The sequence below is a fragment of the Folsomia candida genome, unplaced genomic scaffold, assembly GCF_002217175.1.
Source record: "Folsomia candida strain VU population unplaced genomic scaffold, ASM221717v1 Fcan01_Sc002, whole genome shotgun sequence".
In the NCBI taxonomy this organism is placed as follows: Eukaryota; Metazoa; Arthropoda; class Collembola; order Entomobryomorpha; family Isotomidae; genus Folsomia; species Folsomia candida.
In genome coordinates, this window is record NW_019091194.1 from 1,973,482 (window position 1) to 1,997,359 (window position 23,878).

The window sequence follows — 23,878 nt, forward strand, 5'->3', positions numbered from 1 at the left end:
TTCTAATAATTGCAAATACGCATTTTTGCAAATATTAATTAATATTTTAATCAGCAGAGATACGTATGTGCAATTTGCTTATTTCACTTACGTGCTGTGCTAATAAAGCCGAAAATATGTTTGTACAAAGGGTAATTCCCACATGCGCACATTTATTGCATGCAAATAATTAAGAACTGTATATACGTATGCAAATATGCACAAATTTTATCCACAGTTGGCTGCATTGCAGCACGTACGTATGATTACGATTGACGCAGACAATTACAAAATTTGTCGCAGATAGAATTCATTCATCAATTAGTAATCGTCGTCTGAGATGCAACCACTTGCGACAAAAACGCACGCCAAGGTCAAGCAGCAGGAATTATTTTTGCTGTTTAAACACAGCTTTAACAGTTGTAATCAAATGACAATAAAACACTAAAGTAAATATTCAGAGATAACAAAATTTCGCGAATGTGTGCACAATTTTTGTACAGTTTGCAATCCATTAAAATAATTTGCAGGATTTAATTAAGTACCTGTATATAAAAATATAGGTATGACTCCTATGATGGATAGTTAAATAAACAATATCCGATTGATTGATCTATCACTTATCATTACATTTTACTATATATACATTTACCACGTTTTACATTGTTTCAGGAAACAAATAAATAATTATCATTGACATACAAATTGCGAGAGAGATGGCAATTATTAAGCATGTAAATAAATATAATGACAGCCTCGACACGCATCTTCCGCACAATGCATAATAAAATATACCATTTTGCTTATATGTATAGATAGCAAATAATGATTTATTTTACCCGTTTCCCCTGTATTGTTAGATTTGATCCCATTAAACCCGAGATCTTTCAGCTAAAATAGAAATGTCACAGCACGTACACACGTGCAATGTGCATAACTGTTTGTGCTATAGTTAAATATAACTGACTTAACTGTACATTTAACAAAGTCATCATCATCATCATCTCTCTTCCTTCGTACTATTCTTATACACACATGATCTTTTACTACATATACCACTTTGTATCCTCATTTACTCCTTCATTCCACCTTTGCAGACACGCAATCTAAAAATCTTGGCATGAAATTGCACCACATTTCATAACTTTGTATCTGCATACGAAGAAGTACTCACACCTCCCTCCCGTTTTTAATCCCTCAAATTATTACGCAGATTTTGCAACTAATCCCAACTTTTTTTCCCTACATATGCCAATTAAGTGCACACTTTTAATCCCCAAGCCATCACAACAACCTTGACTTTAGTCCCATGCCAATTTGCATTCTAAGAAAGAACACCTTTTCCTTCGTACCACGAATCAGCAAGTCTCGATTTGTCTGTCTGCATACTCATCCACTCTTGTTAATAAGATCCCCTTGGATTTTTTAGTGTCATCTCGTCCACCAGTCAGTCAGTCACTAATACCAAGTTGGATTTACACTACAAGTACTACCGCAGTGGGCGAAGGTGTACTAATAACACGGCAATTTAATATTCCTCTTCTACTTCTGAAATCATCTCCGTCAGTCAGTTGCTAGCTGGCTTCTTGGCGTTGCGTTCTTCACCATAACCTTTACCAGAAGTTTGAGAAGATTTCGCCAAAAAATTTCTCTCTCCAAAAAATCCTTTAGCCAACCAACCAACCAACCAACCGAGCAGCAACAAACAAAGGAAGAAAAACCAATCATTTATCGAATCGAGGAGTGAAGTTATATGTAACAGAGATATAACATCACATCACAACCAAGATTCGCAAATAATCGAGACAAGAATCTTCCGTAGCTCTCTCTTTATTATTATTATACTACATACTTTGCAAGTATTTAGTATTCCGTTTTAGTTACCACCACCACCTTATACTTACCGTCGTGGTTTGGTTACATATAGTGGGATAACTTTTGACCGTGTGTAAGTAAGGTTGGATCAGTTAGTCGATCCATATCAAGTTTCAAACTTATTTTGCACACGATTCTGCACTACCCAGAAGAGCAGCAAAGTTCACTTTTACTATCGATCAAGAAAACTTGAACAGATCAAGTGCAGTTAAAAAATTGTGCATTTGTTTTATTTACGACTTTTTTGTGCCGTGCATAAGAGTGTGGAATAAAAATAATAATTTTCCGCATTATTAATTATTTCGTGGAACGGAACTTGAGTTGGAAATTCCAACTTGGAATTATTGCAAAGATTTAAAATATTAATAAGTTTCTAACTCGTGGAATAATTGTACCGTGAGATTTTTCTTGGAGCAAATTGGAGCAGGGCTGAAATAAAATTATTTATATTCGTGTCTTTACTCTTTGTTGCTGACGTATGTAAAATGGGAAGTTGTCGGAACAAGAGGTCTTCTGAAGTGGAGTGTTTGAAGGCACTCAAGAAGCTGAAGGAAGGTGAGGAGACTGAGGAGAGTGGTCACTTTTTTGTATTTTTTCGTGTATAAGGACACATTAAAAGTGTGACGTGAATTAAAGGCTCATAGATTTTCATACGTACTTTTCGACGACATATATATTGCTTAAATTGATAATTGATTTCTGTCACTTGAATTTTTTGGTAAAGTTAAACTCCAAAAGTGTGAAATTCCAAAATTTCACGACCTTTTGAAAATATAAAGATTCTTCATGCCAACCTAAGATGCAAACAGTACACCTTACTATTTGTACACAATTTAGATAAAATCATGTCCACCATTATTTACTTGTGAATTACCATCATTATTCCGCTTATATGCGTACGTACAATATATTCAAAGGACAACGGAAGTCAATAACAGTAAGCAAAATTGTTTAGAGATGAAGATAGACAGGCGTCAATATTATTATAATAAGTGAATAATTATGCACGTAGTATTTATTTGCACGGTAAAGCTGGTGCCATTGGTTTATTTTTACACTTATCTTTTACCTGTGTAGCCCTCTCCTCGTGGAGATGATACCGAGACACACCTTGTAAATACACCGATGGGATGCAATTATGTAGCACACTAACCCAGATTTATTATAATTTTCATACTAATAACAATGCACCATCACGATCATCATAATAATTCCGACTTTTCCAAGTGAGACTAATGGTAGGGCTAATAGAATTAAAATGAAAAATTTTTGTGTGGGTGGTCTTGTCTGGTCGTAATTAGCAAAGGCATGAATTATTTTGGTCATGGTTTTTTTGCAGGAGATGAAAAACTGAGAGGATGTCAGCTATCAGACGAATTCCTTTTAAGGTTCGTCCGTGGAAAAAATTGCGATTCAAAGTCTGCCTTTGAAACGGTATGACCATCAAATTATTTAAAAATTTGAAATTTAAATGAAATTTGTAAATACTGTGATAAAAAATTCCAGCTAAAGAATTATGCTCACATCCGTCGAGACAAGTATCGTCACCTATTTGCTAAGTTAGTCTCATTTTGCCTCCATTATCTTCAGATCAGAACGTGTAACTTTTCAGTGACTAATTGGTTATCTAATTTGTCCAGTTATCACCCCTCCACGGTTCGTCATGTCTTTGATTCTGGTATGATCAGGGTCCTCAAACACAGGGATGACTTTGGACGACCAGTGTTCGTCATGGTATGCATAAATTGTTTATTTGCATAATTTTCTTAATGAAAATAATGTACTATATTTTGCTCTGACCAATTTTCAGAGGACGGACAGTTGGGACGTCACGGAAATTTCGATAAACGACATTCTGATAACCACCCTGCTAATTTTGGAGGAATTATTATATTCCAAAGAAACCCAGGAAAAAGGCGTCGTTATCATTAGGGATTACGATAAGTTTGGCTTATCTCACATGCGACTTTGCACATTGGGGGAAATCAAGAAGGCGTGTACCATTTTTGTGGTAAGGACGCTATCATTTTCTTTTGTACGTAAAATCGTACCTGTAAAATTTTAACATCCGGTGAGTCAAGGTTTAGTGAATGGGGGGAATTTTCTAAATGTACATATCTCCTAAATTGTTTACAATGTTGTGACGTATTTAGTGTAACAATAGAAAGGGAAATCCCATGATCTTTTAGCAAGTATTATATTGACGAATATAATAAATGATGAATGACGTCCGTATATAAATAAACTTGTATTTGGTCTTCTCGTGGGGAGTCTACTCTAAGAGTAGTACTCTTTAAAAATGGCCCCATTGATGCAATTCTTATAATAGGACTTGAATCAAATCCGGATTTCAAAGACTTTTTGCAAAATTTCTCTTTTTACACAATCAACACTTCTGAGTTGCATAAAAGTTGAGTAAATTTTATTTAAATCTGTATTGTTTTTACTTTTGTAATTACAGAATAGCTTCCCATGCAAGTACAAAGCAGCTCATATAATCCGGAACTCGTACTTTTTCCATTGTCTTCTCAGCATGGCGAAGCCCTTTATGCCGAGTAAACTTAGGGATCGAGTAAGTGCTAATTATTCTTATTTATTATGGTCTGTTCATTAAAATTAGACCCTTTTTTGCACGTGCTACTTATACCAAAAAGGTCTAATTATATGACGGATGACTTAAAATTAAGTAAATATAAAATAATTTTGCACGAATTTCTTCAGTTTTTTGTCCACGGGTGGAACATGGACTCTTTATACGCACACGTGTCGCCAGACGTTCTTCCGGAATTCTTGGGTGGTCGATTATCCGAGGAGGACGCTTGGGACACCTCCCTTGAAGAACGTATATTTAAGAATGACGAAAATTTTAGAAATGTCAATTCCAATTTTATTACGGGTGGCAGTTTGTGATGCATGGGTTGAAAATAAGATGAAAAAGTATATGCTATTTGTGATCATGTTTTTATATAACACTAAAAATACTTACTCTACCAAACTATAAAATAGTTAATTATTAGTTGTAAAGTAGTAATTACTCAAGTGCAGTAGAAAAAAAGTGTGATGATTTTGTAATAGAAAATGTTTCGGTAATTAAATAATCTTGCCGAGCATTTATTACTTAACTAAATGTAATATGTATCAAAATTAAGGTTTTGCACTTGTTTAAAAATTACTTAAATAGATAGTTAAATAAAATCTGAAATAAACTTTTACAAAAAAAAATGTTGGATAAATAATTAATGAGATCAATTTTTAATAGTTTGTTGACTTTCTCTCTCTATTTGGTCATCTCGAAGTCATCAGAAGGCATAAACTTTTATATGTGAAGCAAAGTGCACTTTCTGGATTTACACTGCAAATGTCCGCCATCAGATTAGATTTCCAATCAAGTTCGCGTTTAAAGCTAGAGTCGGGATTATCACCCCCTTTTTTCTCAGCGGTGGTGGGAGGTTCTGTCGGTGTAGGTTTTCTTGTCGTCGTGGTAGGCGATAATAATTTCGTCTCATTTTCACCCCCATTTTCTTTCCGTTTCTTACTATTTCTTGATGATGATCTCTTCTTATCGTCATCTTTTTCATGGTCACGCTTATCCAAATTTCGTCTCTTGTGCCCTCCTTTTGAACTACTTTCTTCGGAAGAATCGCCCGACTTGAAAGTTTTTATTATGGAGTCATACCGAAATATTTTAGCTACTCCGTTCGCGTCCACAATTCCGTCGGGTTTCACGACCTCTTCGCGTTTCTTTTGAGGACGGAAGAGATCTTGGTAGAACTGTTCGAAAGAGAGGACTGGTTCGTTTGACCGGTTTGGATTTGGAGTGGTGGTGGAAGTCAGGTAAATTTGAGGTTCGGGATCGAAATCTTGGGGAAGGATGCCAACGTCACCTTTGGACTTGATAAAAGGGAGGTTTGGCAGAGGAGGAAGAGGTGTGGTCGTGGTGGTAGTAGTAGAACTTAAAGGGGGAATAGTTTCTCCATTTTCTTTGAACAGAATGGCGTCCAGACCAATGTCTGGATCCATGGCGAGAATTTCGCGGAGAACTTTTTCTGGGTTGAACTCTTCTGTAGTAGTGAAAGAAGGTGGTGGTGGTGTGGGTCTGGGTGTCGTTGTCGTCGTCGTAAAGTCGGACGACTTGATGCGGATGTGTTGGTGTTGACCCCGTTTGTGGGCGAGGACGTCTTGGATCGAGATTCGTGGACGGTTAGCAGATCCTTGATGTTCCTGTTCTTCATTTTGTTGTGGAACCTCTTCCGCTTTTTTAAACGAGTCAATGAGAATTGTTCTAGAATCGTCGTGGTCGTCATCGAGGTCACTACTCGCTTGGGGTAACATATCGCTGAAAGAATACTCGGGTGGAGATTCGCTGGGAAATCCAAACTCATCAAAGTCGAGAGGTGTTGAAGAATGTGAGAAATCGTCCGGCCTTGGACTGACTGGAATGTAGTCAGCTTCCGCTTCTGTGACGGTGGGAGGGGGATTGTAGTGGTGGTCATTGTTCTGCACGGTACTTTGTTCCATGATGACGACACTGTCAGACGGGTGAGGATGAGAGTCGTAGTGAGGTTGTGGTGGGGGCTGTTCTATGACGGGATAGTCCATCGGAGGTGTTTCTGGCGAGGGGTAGACGGCAGATTCCTCCTCTTCGTAGGGTGGACCTGGTCGGAATCCGTTGGGGGGAAATTGGTGCTCATTCTTTGCGGCGTATGGTGGGATTTGAATTGGATTTGGGATTGGGAGCGTCTCCCTGTACGGGGTTTGAATGGCTTCTTGTTTGTTCTGTGATGAGGCGTAATTTCCGTCGAAATAGGAAGTATAATATTGCTGTTGTTGCTGCTGCTGAGGATAATTTTGGGAGGGATGTTGTACTAGATTATTTTGGTAAGTGTTGTGAGTTTGGTAGTTTGGCTGATGTTGTACGTGTTGCGGTGGGAGTGGCGTGTTTTGCTGATATTTTGGCTGGTGTTGTACATATTGGGGTGAGAGTGGCGTGTTTTGCTGATAATTGTGCTGTTGATTTTGTTGCGGTGGGAGTGGCGTGTTTTGCTGATATTTTGGCTGGTGTTGTACATATTGGGGTGAGAGTGGCGTGTTTTGCTGATAATTGTGCTGTTGATTTTGTTGATTAATGTAGCTTTTACTATTTTGGTCATATTTGCTATTTGATATTTGACTGTAATCTCCCAGATGGTCATTGAAATCTTGGTAATGGTACGACTGCTGCTGATGGTACCCAAGCGATTGTTGCATCTTCATACCCTTTTGTTGTTCTCGCAGCGCATCCAACCACTCCTGATTCATCTCCCTTTCCGCTTCCGGTGTGAATTTGACCTTCATTGGGGGACCACCAGGTTCTAAAACAAGCTCTTTGGGGATCATCTCCTTATGATTGTATACAACTCGGTTGAGTTGGAGTTCTTTCTTTCCTCCAACGGTGTTGATTTTCGGGACAAAAATTGCCGGTTTTCTGAAAAATTCGCGAGCAATTTTATCAACAAAGAGAGGAACACGATTTCGGTCGGAGATAAAGTGAGGTTTTTTGTCCATGTTTTTGAGATAGAGTCGATACTGCGTTGGTCGTTGGGTGGGTGGAGGTGGTAGAGGTTGAGGATGGTAGTAGATGGGCGGGTTGTTGTTATTTCCGTGCTGATGATGATTTTTATGCTTGTTTGTCATGTAAATTTCTGGGAATCTTCTAGTGGCAACAATATGATTAACAAAAATTGGTTTGTTCACTTCTGCTCGGACATTGTAGCGTTCAATGGAAGTTGAAGAAGGTGACGTCTTTTGGTCGGACAAGGGGTATTGATATTCACGTTGTAAAGGTCTTGGCGTGGTCGTTGAGTAGTTGAAATCGTTGAACGTTGGCGGAGATGGACGCTGCGTTGCTTGCTGTGTGGTCCGATTTTTGGGCGTAACATAACTTATGAATTGTGGACGTGGTGTCGACCCTGAAAGAAAATTGTGGGGTAGTGTAGTTGACGATGAAGGGAACGGATTTCCAAAATTGTTAAAGTCTGGACGAATCGTGGTTGAAATTACGTTATAAACCGTGGCAATTGGTGGATCAGATGACTCTAATTTCTTATGTGGACGAGGCGTCGTTCTAAAAGTCGTTGAATACGAATGTTTCGAATATTCAATCTCCTTTATGTTTTGTTTTCCATAAAAGGTCGAGTTAGAGGACGGCTTCCTTGCAGGTGTTGACCCGAAAGGATCATCACTAATCAGATATTTCCGACCATCTTCCTTGTTTTGTTTCATATTTTTGAAAATGTAGTGAAAATCATGCGGTGGGCGAGACGAGGAGGACGCAATTTTGAAATTTCTGAATGGTATTTCAATCTCCAACTGATTATTATTATTGCTGAAGCTTTGGATGACATCTTGACGTGGTTTTGTACCTTTTTGAGGTAAAGTTTTCTTCCTTGGAAATTCAATCTCTAATCGATTATCGTATGGTTTCGGTTTATGGGGAGAGTATTTTGTCTTTATGTTCGACTCTGAAAATATCGACGTATCTCCAAAGTTCGAATCGTGATGATCTTCTCGATTATCAACATTTTGATCCCGCATAATAATTCCCCCTCCTCCAATGTCCTCCATCTCTTGATCGTGTGAATTGATGTAGTGTTTATAATGATTCTTAAACTCATTCATAGATTTGAGCTGTTTTTCATACAAGTAGAGGAGCGTGGTGGGGTGTTTCTTTTTCTCCTCTGAGACACCATGCCTTCCTTTAGTTTTACGTCGAATGATTAGAGCAGGTTCGATGATCAAGTCTTCTTTGTGAAGCGGGACGGAACTTGGAATATGGAAGTTGTCCTCGATATGGAGGAGATGATCCGATTTTCGATACTTTGGCGTTGAAGAAGATGACCGTTCCCTGTCCACAAAGTCTACCAAATGTGGTGTTGGTGGTAATGGTGGTGGTGGAGGTGGTGGTGGAACATTCTGAAAAGAGGGGAATGTCACACGCATTATAAATTTTCTATCTAAAATTTAGTGTAATTTTATTAGTACCCTTCGTTTCACAGAATTGCATGGACCTTTCTCCTTGCAAAATATCGCCCCCGTATTTTCATAGCAGGTGCAGTCGTTACTACACTCATCCTGGTAGGTCCGACCCATGGGACATTTCACTAAAAAGTAGACACAACTTGATTAATTTGATAATTTTGCATGTTAATTTCGCATGTATTTAACTAACCACCCTTCCTCGGACACGTAATCATATTCTCACAGACGCGTTGACCATCCTCCGGTTCACACCAGCATGAGACACAGCCATCCGTGAAATAATTGCCGTACGGACATTTTGCTGTAATTTAATATTTTCCAGTTACATAAAACTTTTAAATAAGCTTTTGCAAATTTCTCAACTCACGCGACAATCGGAGCGAAGTCGTCCCATGAATCTGAATTTGCATAAAAATCAGCACAAACGTAATCAGGATAATTTTTCTGAGCAGCGTTTCCCAAACTGAGAAATGCATCTCAAAATTAACAAGTTTCACTTCAAATTTTCACTTTTAAATTTAAAACCACCGAATTTTTTGAAACCACATAATTATTCTAATTGATCAAAATATTAAAAGTGATGAGAGTTGATCAGTCACAAGGTGATTAAAGAACTTGAACTTTCCGAGGACAAAAGCGAAATGAAGTTTGTCGTAGAAATTTGAAAGAAAAGTGAAGGAAAGGAAGCATGATAGATAAGAAGAAGACGCAAATCGGTGGCATTGGGTCACATATTCACTCTCCATTTTGTATTGTTTTAATCCAACTCTGAGTGGTGATCTTGATATGCAATTAAATACGCTGGGCGTTAGGGGTGGATGCGGCAGTATCAAGATCAAACAAAGTTGTTACCGGAAATGGTATACGCGTCACATTACAACGACGCACATGGGACGACGAGACACGAGCTATTCTTACAATCGTGGGAACCATCTCGACCTGATGATTTCCTGCGCAGCTATTTCCATTTCATTTCAAATAATAATTGGTATCCTACTTATTTTTGAATTTTACTCTTATTTTTATCCCTATCATGGCAAGAATTGAAAGTAAAGGAAAGTAGATTACTGGGTTGATTTGAATTGTGTATGTAAACGTGATGGATTTATTTGCAGTAGAGGTAGCAAAATACAGTACAAAATAGCGATTATTGTATACAATTTTATAGGTGCAAAAGTAATAATTAATATGAAGGTTCAGTTCGTTGGACTCGTACAAATAATTTTAGAAGGAACGACAAAAAAATTATTGGTATACGGGAAATTAGATCTAATTAAAAAGGGTAAATTAAAATGTTATCGATATAACAAATTAAAAACACGCATGGTATAAAATCAAATTACTAAATCGAAAGTAATCGCACAAGTTTAAAAACAAAGACTACATGCATAATCTTATTAAGAAGAAGTATCAGTATAAGTCTTAATTTAGGAGGTTGACGAGGCAGATGAAGGGGTCGTTGATGTGGCCGACGACGTCCGTGACAGTGAGTCCAAACTGACATTTTTCGAATTGGATTTAACAATTGCTGGGGTCTGATCCACCTTACTTTTCGAGTTGGTTGCTGATTTAGAAGATTTTTCCTCACTAGTAGTAGTAGAACTGCTACTGTCTACATTACTTCCACCAATATTTTCCTTTTCAGTCTGTTCCTCGTCGTCCTTTGCAGATTCATATGGAAGGAGAGTTGGCTCCCAAATCAAAACTTCTTCATCCTTCCCCCCTGTCGCGAACAAGTTTCCATTGGCGTTAAACGCAGTCGCCCCAATTCCTTTTCGAGGTCCGTACAAAGTAAAGATTGGCCTCCCTTCGATCAGGTCTAAAATTTTGATCTTTGTTTCTTCCGACACGCATACAGCAAAATCACCAGAGGGATGGAATGTGAAGGAAGTTACGGGACCGTTGAATAAGTTGACGTAGCTCTGAATGAGCTTTCTTTCTCGGACGTCATACATTAGGAATGCATTTTGACTTGAGGCTACACCGATGTAGGAGCTCCCACAGGGGTTAAATTCAGCGTAGAGAGGTGACCCGAGGTCACAGTTGAGAGAGGCGATGCATTCTCCTTTTTCTCGGATGTCGAAAATCTTTACAGTCTTGTCATCAGATGCGGAACAGAGGAGATTTCCGTCAGGTGAGAATCGAACTGATTGGATCTAAAAAATCAAAACAATTTTAGTCAGAATTCTGCTCTGGATCTTGGTAATTCTTATTTTGCTATACATGTATTAAATATAGCTACGATAAACTTACCCAATTTTTATGAGAACGATACGACCTGATGAAATCATGAGATTTAAACTTTGTGACTCCACTCTTCATCTTAGCAGCCTGGACGGCCCATAACTTTACAGTCTTGTCATTCCCTCCCGTCGCAAAGATGGTCGAATCAACAGGATTAAAACAAGCCGTTCTCACCGCCCCATTATGTGCCTTCACGGATATATATTGACCGTTGATTATCGGGACCCAAACGCGAGCAGTCCCATCATCCGAGGCAGAAAGCATCAAATCCCCATATCTCGATAAGTTGACTTCATTCACCGGTCCGCAATGGCCTTCGAATCTGACGAAATTAGTAAATAAATTCAAATTAACACAAATTACATACATATATTAACTCTAAACACTTTTACCTCAATGCTCTCGTCTCCTTCCTATAATTCCAACACATAATATACCCATCACAACTTGAAGAGAATAACGTTTGCAGGTTCGGATGAAAACAAAGCGACGTAATGGGACCCTTATGACCACGATAATGATTTAACAGACTGGGAACTGGTTCTTGCCCTCGGATGAAATTAGCTGTAGACGAAGATGCCTTTGTCGTTACACCAGCTGAAGAAGAAGTAACAGCCGTCGCCATATTCCAATTTGTGTCGAATTTTCTCAAACGTTTCTAAAATCATATCAAACACAAATACAAAATATTATATTTTCCACTAAAAAAATATATAAAATAATTAAGTAGTAATCAATTAGTTAAATCACACTTACCAATAATTAAATTAACCTTATCAATAATTCACAAATAATTTTAGTCAGGCAGGTAGCTTCTGCTCCTGTGAAAGTTGTCGAATGATTGAGAGAGAAATTCCAGTTGTCGGTTTTTCTGCCGGAGAATCGTGAACAAGTCTCAACTTGTTTTTATTTCAGCCGAGTCGTTGGCCGCTCGCACTTTTGCCCAAAAAATCGGAGTAAAAAGAGAAATCTCATAATTCCGAAAACCGAAATTAGAGAAAGTTTTTTTTAAAGTGTGCAACTTTACCTTAATTTGGTTCCAGAATCATTAAAATATCCTTTATATAGTTTGCGGCGGTTCAATTATCCAATATAATAATATGCAATTTGACAACTTTATTTAATGCATGGAGAATGCAAATAGTTTCATATTTCCCGTTTTATTACACAGTATGTAAGTCGAGCTTTATTTTCTTAAAGAGTCAATTTCACACTTTTAAATATCATTGAAGAGATTTGTAAAGCCAAATAATTTAAATATGAAAGCTTGTCTAGTTAATAGTAACTGTTGTAAAATTGAGCTGGTTGATAGTCTTCGACGTAAGCTTCGCCGTCGTCGTCTTCTTCGTCATAGGGTGTCATGCTCGTGTCAGGTCGTCCCCATCTTGAATTGAAACTCCGCTGTCCTGGTCCGACGGGTTGAATATTTGGATTATTCGGGAATTGACCGTTGGGAGAAAGTTCTGGCTTGGGAGGAAGGTCGGATCGACTTTTCTTCTCCTCGGAGGATTCGTCATCATCCCCACCGCCGCCACCTCCGTAACCGCCGGCACCGACTTGACCTCCACCCGAGTCACCACCCTCTTCAATCCAAGCCCATCCCCAACCTCCCTTCTTTTCCTGGGTGAAAATCGTAATTTGACATTTTGTGTCATATTTTTAGGAAATTTTCCTACTTACCTTCTTCTTCTTCTGTAAAAAGTACAAATGAAATTTATTAGAAATATGTGTCAAATAGTTTCAATTTTTATGAAATTTACCTTCTTCTTCTTCTTCTTTTTCTTTGGCTTCTTCTTCTTCTTCTGTAAAAAAAATTATGAGTTTTTAACTAGGCAGGTAAGGGTACAAAAAGTCTCAATTTCCCGACTTACCTTCTTCTTCTTCTTCTTCTATAAATAATACAGGATAAATGATTTTTAATGAGACATGCTATTTCACAATAAATTCTTAATGTTTAAGAAATTTTCCAACCTACCTTCTTCTTCTTCTTTTTACTCTGAAAATAGATAAAATGATATCCTCAGTTTTTTTCACCCTTTTCTTTTCTCAAAAATCAGTTTCATTTCATACCTTCTTTTTCTTCATTTTCTTCTCGCCCCACCCACTCCCACCTTGCGCCGGTTTCATCATTACAACTTGGGCCTTTTGCTGGTAAACCCCCCACCCCTGTCCGACGCCGGAACCACCTTGCCAAGTGTAAATCCCGGGATGGTCATGACCATACTTGATGACGACGGGTCGAAGGAATAATTCAGCAGAATCCAAGTCATCCTTCTCTCCGGATAGGTCTCCTCCCGTGGTGGCAAGGTCTACCTGCGCAGTGGCGGTGTTGCTGTTAAGGAAGACTTGTAGGACTACAAGGCCCGCAACGGGGACCAAGTATTTGAGCAACATTTCCGCTGTTAAAGCAGCCAAACGTTAAAAGGAGTCTCTCCCCACAAGTGGGGGTTTTAATGGTGAAGAGATTCACAAATTGTTCAACTGATCCCCACAAAGACCAGGAGTGGACTGGATGCATACGTCGAAATGGACTCGGTTGACCCTAGAAGAGTTTGGAATTCGAAGAGGTCCATTCGTCTTGGAGATAATAGATAACCGGTTTTTGTAGAAAACATCATATTGAAGACGGGTTTTATTGTAAAGAAGAAGATGCAAAAGAACTGGAAGTACCAGAAAGATGTAATTGAACTTTGTGGAAAAGCCGTGGCTGCTGCTGCTTTTGTACTTATTTATTGTCCATTGTCCTTCGGATATTGTAACAATGTGTACAACAAAGAGCTTGCCTTTGACTAAAGACGATGAAGAGGATGCCATTTGGTTTCGGAATTTTACAAAATAAAATGAATAGCAATGCGTGTCTTAATGTGTTGCATAAGTTGAGTCAAATCCATGTAAATTCAACCGCTGCAAAATTACGATCCCCCGAAAGTCCTGTTTAAAAAGTAATTATGCATCAGAATGAAAAATAGGAACCACTTTTTCCATGAAAAACACACTTCAGCATCTGGACAGATACGATCTCAGCCTCAGCTTGTGGTGGACTTGTTGATTTGCAGCTTTCCGACTTGAAAAGAATTTCGGCAACAATTCAACAATAATTTGCATACTGATGATAACCACCACTTGATTTTAACCTCTTGAGGCAGTATTAATAATGGTAAAGGTAAGTGGAATAGAACACATACATGATTTGGGCAATATGCAGTGATTTATTCATTTAATTCTCGTTAGTAATGGCATTGTTTTTGCATAAACTCAATCTAATTGGTACATACATAATGCAGGTTCAAATGTTATATCCACACATTCCACACCATTCACGATTTGATACTTAAAGGCAAAAAATCAAGAAAATTCTTCAAATATGTAGCGAATTAGAAATTAAGAATCGCACTTGTAAATTAAATATCTCTCTGGTTTCATCTCTTCTTCTGCTCTTGTCTCGTCTGTTGTGCTGGACATGTGTAATCTGTCAGATCTACCTGCAGGGCATCTTTTGCTTTATGTGATCACTTTTCTGCGAAACAATTTTTTACTGGCTTGGTTTGGCTTAACTTTTCGACCTGACTGACGACGACGTCCGACGAGTCTGGTTGGAGTGATTCTGTGATTGCTGGTTCTTAACAGGATAATAATCTCTGTTCTGCAGTATTATTTGCATTTAATTCACTCTCGTTTATTTATTTCGTTCGTTTTACTGAATGAATATACATATTTGAAGATTTATAGGTCTAAAAAACTGACATTTGTTCTTTGTACCTGTCCGTTTGACAAAGACTGCTATTGTATGCAAATTGCTAGTTTGGTTTAATTCGGTTTACAGCTATGGGTGAGATTTTGAGTGAGATGATGATTATAATGACGGTGCTAAAACGTGCAATTAGGATTAATACATTTTGCTAGATTATAATCAAAGTTAAAAGAGAGGGGATTTTTTAAGAATTTTAAATTCTGGAAAAAATCCGAAACTTGAATTACCATAAAGAGATAGTCAACTTTTCCATGAATTTAGAATTCGGCGAGGACAATGGCATGGTCGTGTCATGAATTTTGTGCCATGTTTGCTACCGGTTTGGTTAGTTGGTTGTAATACATATGAAATCTGCCTTGTGCAAATGATGAAGCCATGAAATACACCCTACTGTTTTAAGTACTACTTAATTTAGGTATGTGCACAGAATCAAAATCGACATCAGCAACACAACACGTCACGAATCATCCTCACCTTACATACATCGATTAGTTAATGCTAAAAATTGTAAAATCCAGGTTTTCCTGCTTGTTAGACATCGTTAAACTAACCTAATTCGTGGTCACGCATGCATAAATTGCTAGCCTCTCAAAAATATTAGCCCCAAAAAAACATTACATTCACAATAAATCTCTGAACGAGATGGTGATTGATTACTCACCAAAAATCAATTACGACTTATCGACCACAAAAACTTGACGCTTTGCTGGAAGGAAGGTTACAAAAAATCAGTCTCATTTCTACCGTCCATGACTGAATTGGCTGGGCTTGGCCATTGGATTGCTGTATTGACTTTGCTAATTTAAATGTGCAAATTACCAGCATATTTATGTTTACAATGTCATTACGTGAAAAAAAACTTGTGCAGCTGTCAATGCAATAAATAAACCACTCTTAATTTTAGCATTTGTATTTGCATAGAAGTGGAAAGGATAAGAAAATTATGTCCTTTAATGGATGGTTAATATCACGTAGAAATAATATGTACGTGATGAAATGTTAACCAGGCGAAGAATGGAAAACAATTATTAGCCGAGTGACAGCCATAAATAATAATGCTTTCATAGAAATAAATACAACTGTCAATAACACCACGGCACTTTAAAATTAAAACGACCTGGTGTTGGATTATTTAAAGAAAGTGCTGTCTGGGTATGTGATTCATCCAAATTCTGCGTAGTAAAATACTGGAGAGTTTTTTTGACATTCGAAATTTGAAACCCATCCAATAAACATGACTCACTAAGTATTTTTTTCAACTTTTTATTGTCCATTGAATCACATGAAAACCTAGTGGTACACAAATTTCTGCAAAACTTCAAAATTTTGTAATGACGCCAAAACCAGGCAAAACTAGACACTTATGAAATACTTTATGCATAAAATGTTAATAAATTGTGTTAAGAACCGACTACCTCACCATTTATTGTGTGTTTCATCCCTATATAGTCACAAAATAAGCTAATTATGTTATGATACTAACGAGCCTATTTAATATTTAAATCTGACCATCCAGCTCTTTCTTAGCATATGTATAATTTGTCCATCTTGCAAGTTGCAACCACTATGCGAACAAATTGATTGTTGCTGATTTTGACCTTCTCCCCAACCATTGTTACACTTACACATGCATACATACTTCGTGATCGATTACCGTGTCAAGTTATCCCTCTTCCCTTCATATGAACATCTTCATTTAACTAACTAGCCATATTTTTTACCACTATTTAATACCACCCCGAATCAAATTTGTGTTTAAGTATATGCATGATAATGCATTACCACTCGGCATAAATGCAGCCTCCTCACCAATAAATAAACACAAGTTGGATGATCCTCGTATCCTACATCCAATCTAATAACCAACCAACGTGTATGTACCTCACTCACAATAAAAATTGGTAGAGATGATATTTGCCTTGTAAAAAATTCTAATAAAATAAATCTCCAATGGAACGGAATGGAATGGATGCGTTGTTTGGCTTGCAAACATTTTCTTGCTGCATATGTAGCTGACTGCTTGACTGGTGACGATGTTGTACACATTGGTAATATCGTATTACTAATACGATTTAGAATTCTGCTGGATCCCATTACGCAAAACTTACTTGAGTCACCTCTTCTCATCTACGTACTTATTTACATATTATCTACACCATACTGCAGACGAGTTAAAAGTGTTTATGTTCAACGCTTTCTTATCATTTGATATATATTTTCTGACTTATCCTCTTCTTCTAACTAATAATCAATCAGGTTCTTGGTGCATGCATGTTAATCTACAATTTGGTTGGAGGAAGGAATAGAATTTACACTCTTTCCACAGTCCAGTTTCTTTTACAGGACTGGATTTCTTGCTGCGATTCATCTCTTTTTAAGCTAGCAGAGCTTGTCTAGCTAATAAGTACGTGATGTGAAGACAAGTTGTTGTTGTTGGACAGGAAAATTGAGACCAGCAGAAGGTAGCTTGGTCTTGACTGATTCTGTGAATTTTGAGGACTTTTTGCTCGTTGCGTAATGTTGTGACCAAGTTTTGTGCATTATCTACGTTGGTGAGATTTGGAGTGTATCGTGCAACCTAGAAAGAGTTGAATCCATGACTTTTGTCACCGGGTGCCCACACGCACGTAGTTAAAACTGCATGGGTAGATTAAACCAGTGCAGTGGCAAGTCGTGTAATCAGAAGAATTAAGTCAGTAATTAACTTAGTTCGTGAGTAGTTTGTGGGTTTGTTCAGTTTTGTGAGTAATTAATTTTGTAAAATTAAGTATAGAAATAAGTTCTGAATTTCATACGGTCAACATGAATCCGTATAAACGTTCCCACGCCATTGTGTTGGCGTCTGCTATTTTTGCGATACTTTTTGCCACGGCTGAAATTACTTTTGCTCAGAAGGCACCTTGTAAGATTTTTTGTATTAAATTCAAACTTAAAAATTTCAATGGAAAAAATGATATCGATTAATTAATCCAGTTCGACTATGCGTCTCGGTTGAATTCATGAAACAATGCGAAGATATGTTGGCAGCGGTTCCAAATTCGAATGTGAAATGCGTGTCGACAGTTGATAAGTAAGGAAACTATTGAAAAGTGACATTTTTATGTTATTTAATGCTGTTGGACTAATTTAGGATTGACTGTATCACAAAAATCTCCAAAGACGAAGCGGATTTTGCGCCGTTAGAGTGAGTCGCTAAATTAATGTTAGCTTAATTAAATTAATTACTAAAATTAAATATAATTAAAATAGACCTGAGGAAATGTGGGTGGCTCACCGTTTCGTTAAGGAGGGATTCATTGTAATATCCGAAGTGAGGTGGGCAGAGTTTGAAAATCGTGAGTGCAAAAAGTACACAATTTTCACGTACTTTTTGTCGCAAATTCAAAATGCGCCAAACTTTTTTTAGGAAACTTTCGCTACGAACCGGTCGCAGTGGTACGAAAATCTTCCGGAATTAAATCCATCTCTGATCTTGCTGGGAGGAAATCATGTCACACGGGATTTGGGAGAAATGCAGGGTGGAAAATTCCCTTCTCTCACCTCATGGACAAAGACCAACTTCCAAAATTATGCGACGGAATAAACGCACCCACCACGGAAAAAGACCTCTTTGCAATATCCAACTACTTCAAGGAGGTTTGTGCCCCAGGAGCGTGGGTGCCGGAGAAGGACAAGGATCTCGAATTGAGTGAGAAATTGTATCTTATTAATCGTAAAATGATGATAAGTGTTTATTATAAAATTTACATATTTTTTCAGAAAAGAAATATCCAAATCTTTGCCAGCTTTGTGAAAATCCAAGTCTCTGTTCCCGAGACGATAAGCACGGGGGGTATGAAGGGGCTTTAAAATGCTTAACTCAAAAGGGAGCGGATATTGCGTGGACAAAGATGGACGCGGTGATCAGCTATTTCAAGTTGGACAGGTGTGCAATTGACTTGACGCTACATGTGTATTAATTGTCTACGTATTAATTAGTAATTAAACTAATTATGAATTAATATTTATTTGTCTGACTTTTTCAGTCAACCAATCGCAGGCACAGAAGACTACCACTTTCTCTGCTGGGACGGCTCCTCAATGCCTCTAAACCTCAACAATACGTGTTCTTGGGCAAAACGGTATGCAAAATGACGTGATAAGTGATGATTTACCCAGAAATATGTATATTGAAAAAATAAGTATTTTTTGTCACGTTAGACCCTGGAAAGCTTACTTATCTTCTAGTCGCTTATCGTCAGCTGATATCGGTGACCTCCAAACTGCCATTACAGCCCTAAGAAACAAGGGTATGACCAAAATGACACAAATTAAAAAAGAAACTCTTGATAAATATGAAAATCCTTAATTAGGCAATGACCTCCCTGCCGGTGACCAAAAATTGCCCGACTGGATGAGAAATGTGCTCGAAATCAGTAACGAGCCTCCCCGGAAACTTAATCAGACCGATGTAATTTTCCATTTTGAAACGCACGTGGCCAAATTGACCACTCCCATCTCATATTTGAGTGTGGGGAAGAACTACAGCGTCACGATTGAGAAGCCCTCCTGTGCGACTGGATCGAGTATCAAATTTTGTGTTAAAAATGATCTCGAGAAATCCAAGTGTAAGTCTAACTTGTACTAATTAATCAGGTTCTTCATTTATGTACAATTTGGTTGTACGAATATTTGCATTTTTTTCAGGCTTATCGTTACAACTTGCAGCGGCTGGGCGCCGAGTTTTACCAAAAGTAGACTGTGTCCTTGCAGAGACAGATTTAGAGTGCATTCAGAAAGTGGGGAACGGTCAGGCGGATTTGGTAAATCTCAGTCCAAAAGGTAACACCAGTCTGGTATTCCAATTATTTCGATACATTTTTAAGCGTCATTAAATTATCTTAGATTCCGACTGGGCGCAGCGGAACTACGACCTCGTCCCAGTACTCTCAGAAGTTGAGTGGAATCACAATAAAGATGATATCGGTCCTTATCGTTACGCTATCGCGGTTATCAAGTCGTCCGATCCTCAAGACTATAAAAACATTTCTGCTCTTCAAGGTGTAGTATTTTTTAGTATCTTTATGACTTCATCATATATTATCGCCCTCATCTCATCTCAAAAATAAATAAATCCTAAATAATCAACATGATTTCGACTCTTCAAGGCAAAAAGTCCTGCCACGGCTCAATCCGGTCATTGGCCGGTTGGAATGCTCCGTTAGCCAAGTTAAGAGACCTCAACCTCATCGGAGGGCCAACCTGCGGTCTCACTATACAAATGTCGCAATTCTTTGGGAATCAGAGCTGTGTCCCAGGTGCGAAGGATGTCGCCATTCCAACGAGAATGCCGTGGTAAGTATATACTTACCCGATAATCCTTAATTAGTATTTGAGTAATAATTATCTATTAGTAATAATAATGATTATTATTTACATTAAGGTTACCGACGAAGAATTTATGCTCAATTTGTGCTGGGGATGGACCACGTAAGGACATAATAAAACACAATTCTTATAACATCTAAAGTTTAAACAAAAATGTACTTAGTTGCTGGACAAGCTTTCACTCCCGACACGGTAACTTTCTAAATAAAAATGATAAATCCAACGAAAAGTAATGGGAGTAAAACAATCAACAAAATTATAAACGTATCCTAGGTGTGCAAAGACGACAGCTCAGAACGCTATTTTGGGGCTGAAGGAGCACTTCAATGTCTTCTTGATGGCGTTGGTGATGTCGCATTCATCGACCATGTCGAACTCCACGGAAAAATTTTGGCTTCCGGGGGTAAGCAATTTTTAAAAAATTATCATAAAATCATAAATTACTTAATAACTTTTAACTGGTTCTTACAATTAGACATGAAAGCCACCGATTTCAAATTACTTTGTACCAACGGGTCGACAATGTCCAACCTGACAAATTACCAGGCCTGCAATTGGGGCAAGATCCCATCCAACCAGATCCTGACAAGGAGTGGGGACGAGTGGGAGGTGAAAAGAGAGGATGTGAGACTCACCCTGCTCAAGATTTCTGACACGCTCGGCCCCGGAGGAAAAGCCGTCGGTGTGCTGAAACTATTCGGACCTTACTTTGGAAACAACGATTTCCTCTTTAAGGACACCTCCATCGGTCTTTGTGACTACAAAAGCGTTCCTGAGTTCAAATCTCTTATCTCTGATTTTGACTACTGCACAACATCCACAGCTCCATCGTTGTTCTCAAGTTTTTCTATCCTCATTTTTTCATGTGTTGCATTAATCATGGCGAGATTTTCGTAAACTAAGCAAACCAGTCATTTAAAAAAAGTTGCATATTTACAAAAGTCAATGATTCCTCCGTTTTCCGTAATAGAATTATTTTTGAATTGATACAAAAAACTTTATATGTTAAATACGTCTCGTGATAATTTACTCTGTATAAATAACAATATGATAATTTGATAGTACTTAATAATAAAGAATATTATTTTCGTTGATTACAAAAATAAAATTTAAAAAAATTGAATCTTTTTTGAAATTGCATCTAAATGAAGATGATAAACCCAATTAAAAGTAGTGGGAATAAAACAACAGCCAAAATCATAAAGGCTGGTGCAAACACTCCCAAACTTCCGATGGCAAGTATCTGCAAAAGTATGTATCATTACTAATTTACATAAATTAGTATTGCCAAATTTTGCGAAAATCTCACCTCCACCGCCATCATGGGAATTGCTGTCAGTAGTGGTGCAAGAAGAAATGTCCTCCCAGTTGACGACTCGTACTGTGACCACCACTCCTTCACCTTGGAGGATAACCACTCGATAACCCTATATTTCTGATAACCCGTAAGTGATTTTCCCATGTAGGATGACGACGACGAAGCAGTCATCTCGGTGGGACCAAAGCTCATCCATTTGGTAAAAAGTTGTGTGAGGAACTCTTTCGATGAAGATGACGTTGTGGCGTCGCTAAAATCTCCTCGATTCTGATGATAACTTTTGACAATGTTTGAAGGTTTTTTCGCCTTTTTATTATTTTTATTGCTCCCACGTCGTGGTTCTGGCAGTGGCGAGGGAGACGATTCAGTAATAATTCCATCTTCTGTATCCTGAACCGAAGCCAATTTGGTAGCCGTAGATTGAAAGTCATCAACTTCTACTTGAACAAGATCAATTAAAACTTTGTTATTTTCTAATTAATTTATTATTATTTCGACACAATTACGATCTGGTTAACGTGTAATATAATACACTTTCATTGCAACAATTTCATACAATGATTTACTGTAGTGCAATAAATTGGCAAAAATCAGCCAAACACTTGACAAGATATATAAAGAAATTGAGGGGTAGTGAAATTTGCAGCAAATGAAGATGCAATTTTAATTAGTGATTGATTAGTGAGACAAGAATTCTCCGCTGCATTTATTACATATGAATTGCCTCCGCGCACCTCTGCTAATCTAACTAACTGAAGATGAACATGTAACTTGATTAGATTTAATTGGAATAAAACATGCGCACACCGTTTTAAGTGGAGTGGAACCATTTATTTACTTAGAGAGGAGTGAAACTTCTATTTTTGTGAGGAAGATAACTTCCGACGATGGAAGCATTCTTGCATAAAAAACTTTAATTAAAAATTGAATTTTCAGAAAGCTAATTTTGAAATTTAAAATTTCCCCAAAATATTAAAAAACTTCTTCAATTTTTGAAAACTCGTACCTAAATAATTTTAGCAGTTAAGGAAAGTTACAATTTTTACCTGATCGGCGTCCAAGTTTTTCAGGAGTGGCAAATTCAATTAAAAAATACTAAACCAAAAAAATGCGAATTTCAAATATGGATTCGTAATTGCCACTAATAAATTTTTGCCACTTACGAATATCACCAGAATTACATAACTTCTTAGAACTTTGGACCTCCTCTCGATATTCGGCGTTCCTAATGCAATCAATTTTAGAGGTTTCATGCTGAATGACTGAATAACACTGCCATTCAGGCAAATGATCTCTATTTTATTAAAATTCTCACGACATAATTTCTACTACATCTTTGTTTTTTTGAGAAACGCACTACTCACAAACACATACAAACCACACCGGAAATGGGACTTGATTGCCGTGGTGGTGGTAAAATATTTATCTTAACTTTCCTAATTGTGGCCACTTTTTCAGATGCGATGAAATTAATTTGTGATGATATTCGCATCAAACCTTGACGTGTACTGACAAACAGCCAACTGATCCATCTTTTTAGTTTCGAATTCAAAACTCGAAATCAACATGCGTACAAACTGTGGTTTCTTATTGTAACTGCATCATGTGTGAGATAGATATGTGAAACGCCAATTATTTCGTAAAAATGGTGCAGGTATTACAGAACAGAAAGTAAGGCAAGCATCAGTGCAGTATTGTTATTAATGTATAGCAATTGTTGTACATACACATGTTCAAGAATTGTAATCTTCACCCATCCAAACTACCAATTAAAGAAGGCATCAGGTCACGGTCCATTTCTATATAGATACGTATGTATTCTATGTACGCCGCTTTGTACAGGCGTATACCCAAGTTGTTACATATACATATGTACATGAATGATGTACCAAAACGTACAGCATGTACATAAACTTAAGGTCGAGGTGAAAAACAAAATCCCTATGAAATAATACGGGAAATGGAATTTAAAAAGTCAATACCAGTTGGTTTAATTGGTGTACTTCGGGTATCATGTTAAGCATCTTTTTCAATTCTCGTCATGCAGTTAAATGCCAACGTAATCAGTTGCTGGTTTGATTTAAACTCATAAAGATGTGATTTGCGCGTAGTTATTTATTTATGTCATTTATTCGAGTCAAATCCTAACCTCTTGGTCATACCGAAAAAACAAGAATGCATGTGTGTATGTATGTAAGTATTATGTATTAGATTGAAGGGGGACCATTTTTACCCAAATTCGGTGTACTTTACTTACATTCCTATGCAACATGATCAGTTTGATGCCATATGCATATATAAGTACTCCTGTGATATGTGATATGATC

At 37.6% G+C, this 23,878-nt stretch overlaps 5 protein-coding genes across 13 annotated transcripts; 2 read left to right on the top strand and 3 right to left on the bottom strand.

Annotated features, from left to right (window-relative positions):
- Positions 1 to 1,124: 1,124 nt before the first annotated feature.
- On the top strand, positions 1,125 to 4,833 carry LOC110844067 (retinaldehyde-binding protein 1). The gene is made up of 7 exons (XM_022090181.2): positions 1,125 to 2,409; positions 3,194 to 3,288; positions 3,361 to 3,413; positions 3,495 to 3,588; positions 3,665 to 3,865; positions 4,316 to 4,426; positions 4,576 to 4,833. The coding sequence occupies exons 1-7, from the start codon at positions 2,340 to 2,342 to the stop codon at positions 4,762 to 4,764; spliced, it is 813 nt and encodes a 270-aa protein (XP_021945873.1). The 5' UTR covers positions 1,125 to 2,339; the 3' UTR covers positions 4,765 to 4,833.
- A 5,110-nt stretch (positions 4,834 to 9,943) lies between these two features.
- LOC110843896 (POC1 centriolar protein homolog) lies at positions 9,944 to 12,050 on the bottom strand. The gene is made up of 4 exons (XM_022089954.2): positions 11,872 to 12,050; positions 11,508 to 11,773; positions 11,125 to 11,437; positions 9,944 to 11,027 (listed from the first exon to the last, which is right to left on the bottom strand). Exons 2-4 carry the CDS (start codon positions 11,738 to 11,740, stop codon positions 10,299 to 10,301), a joined length of 1,275 nt encoding a protein of 424 aa, XP_021945646.1. The 5' UTR covers positions 11,741 to 11,773; positions 11,872 to 12,050; the 3' UTR covers positions 9,944 to 10,298.
- A 216-nt stretch (positions 12,051 to 12,266) lies between these two features.
- LOC110843645 (pre-mRNA-splicing factor CWC22 homolog) lies at positions 12,267 to 13,632 on the bottom strand. 9 transcript variants are annotated; one of them, XM_022089640.2, is made up of 6 exons: positions 13,186 to 13,632; positions 13,091 to 13,111; positions 12,987 to 13,001; positions 12,876 to 12,917; positions 12,796 to 12,807; positions 12,267 to 12,735 (listed from the first exon to the last, which is right to left on the bottom strand). In XM_022089640.2, exons 1-6 carry the CDS (start codon positions 13,507 to 13,509, stop codon positions 12,391 to 12,393), a joined length of 759 nt encoding a protein of 252 aa, XP_021945332.1. In that variant the 5' UTR covers positions 13,510 to 13,632; the 3' UTR covers positions 12,267 to 12,390. The 9 variants fall into 9 exon arrangements, with proteins under 9 accessions (XP_021945332.1, XP_021945331.1, XP_021945329.1 ...); XM_022089639.2 differs by having other exon boundaries at positions 12,796 to 12,804; positions 12,987 to 13,004; XM_022089637.2 differs by having other exon boundaries at positions 12,987 to 13,004.
- Positions 13,633 to 16,905: 3,273 nt separating this feature from the next.
- LOC110844215 (transferrin) lies at positions 16,906 to 21,331 on the top strand. The gene is made up of 16 exons (XM_035848022.1): positions 16,906 to 17,768; positions 17,840 to 17,936; positions 17,997 to 18,050; positions 18,116 to 18,201; positions 18,273 to 18,554; positions 18,626 to 18,791; positions 18,892 to 18,987; positions 19,067 to 19,155; positions 19,219 to 19,473; positions 19,553 to 19,687; positions 19,751 to 19,906; positions 20,014 to 20,200; positions 20,289 to 20,335; positions 20,397 to 20,425; positions 20,507 to 20,636; positions 20,709 to 21,331. The coding sequence occupies exons 1-16, from the start codon at positions 17,669 to 17,671 to the stop codon at positions 21,128 to 21,130; spliced, it is 2,331 nt and encodes a 776-aa protein (XP_035703915.1). The 5' UTR covers positions 16,906 to 17,668; the 3' UTR covers positions 21,131 to 21,331.
- On the bottom strand, positions 21,206 to 23,075 carry LOC110844216. Its single transcript, XM_022090366.2, has 4 exons — positions 22,715 to 23,075; positions 22,598 to 22,646; positions 21,543 to 21,988; positions 21,206 to 21,476 (listed from the first exon to the last, which is right to left on the bottom strand). The coding sequence occupies exons 1-4, from the start codon at positions 22,802 to 22,804 to the stop codon at positions 21,375 to 21,377; spliced, it is 687 nt and encodes a 228-aa protein (XP_021946058.1). The 5' UTR covers positions 22,805 to 23,075; the 3' UTR covers positions 21,206 to 21,374.
- Positions 23,076 to 23,878: the final 803 nt, after the last annotated feature.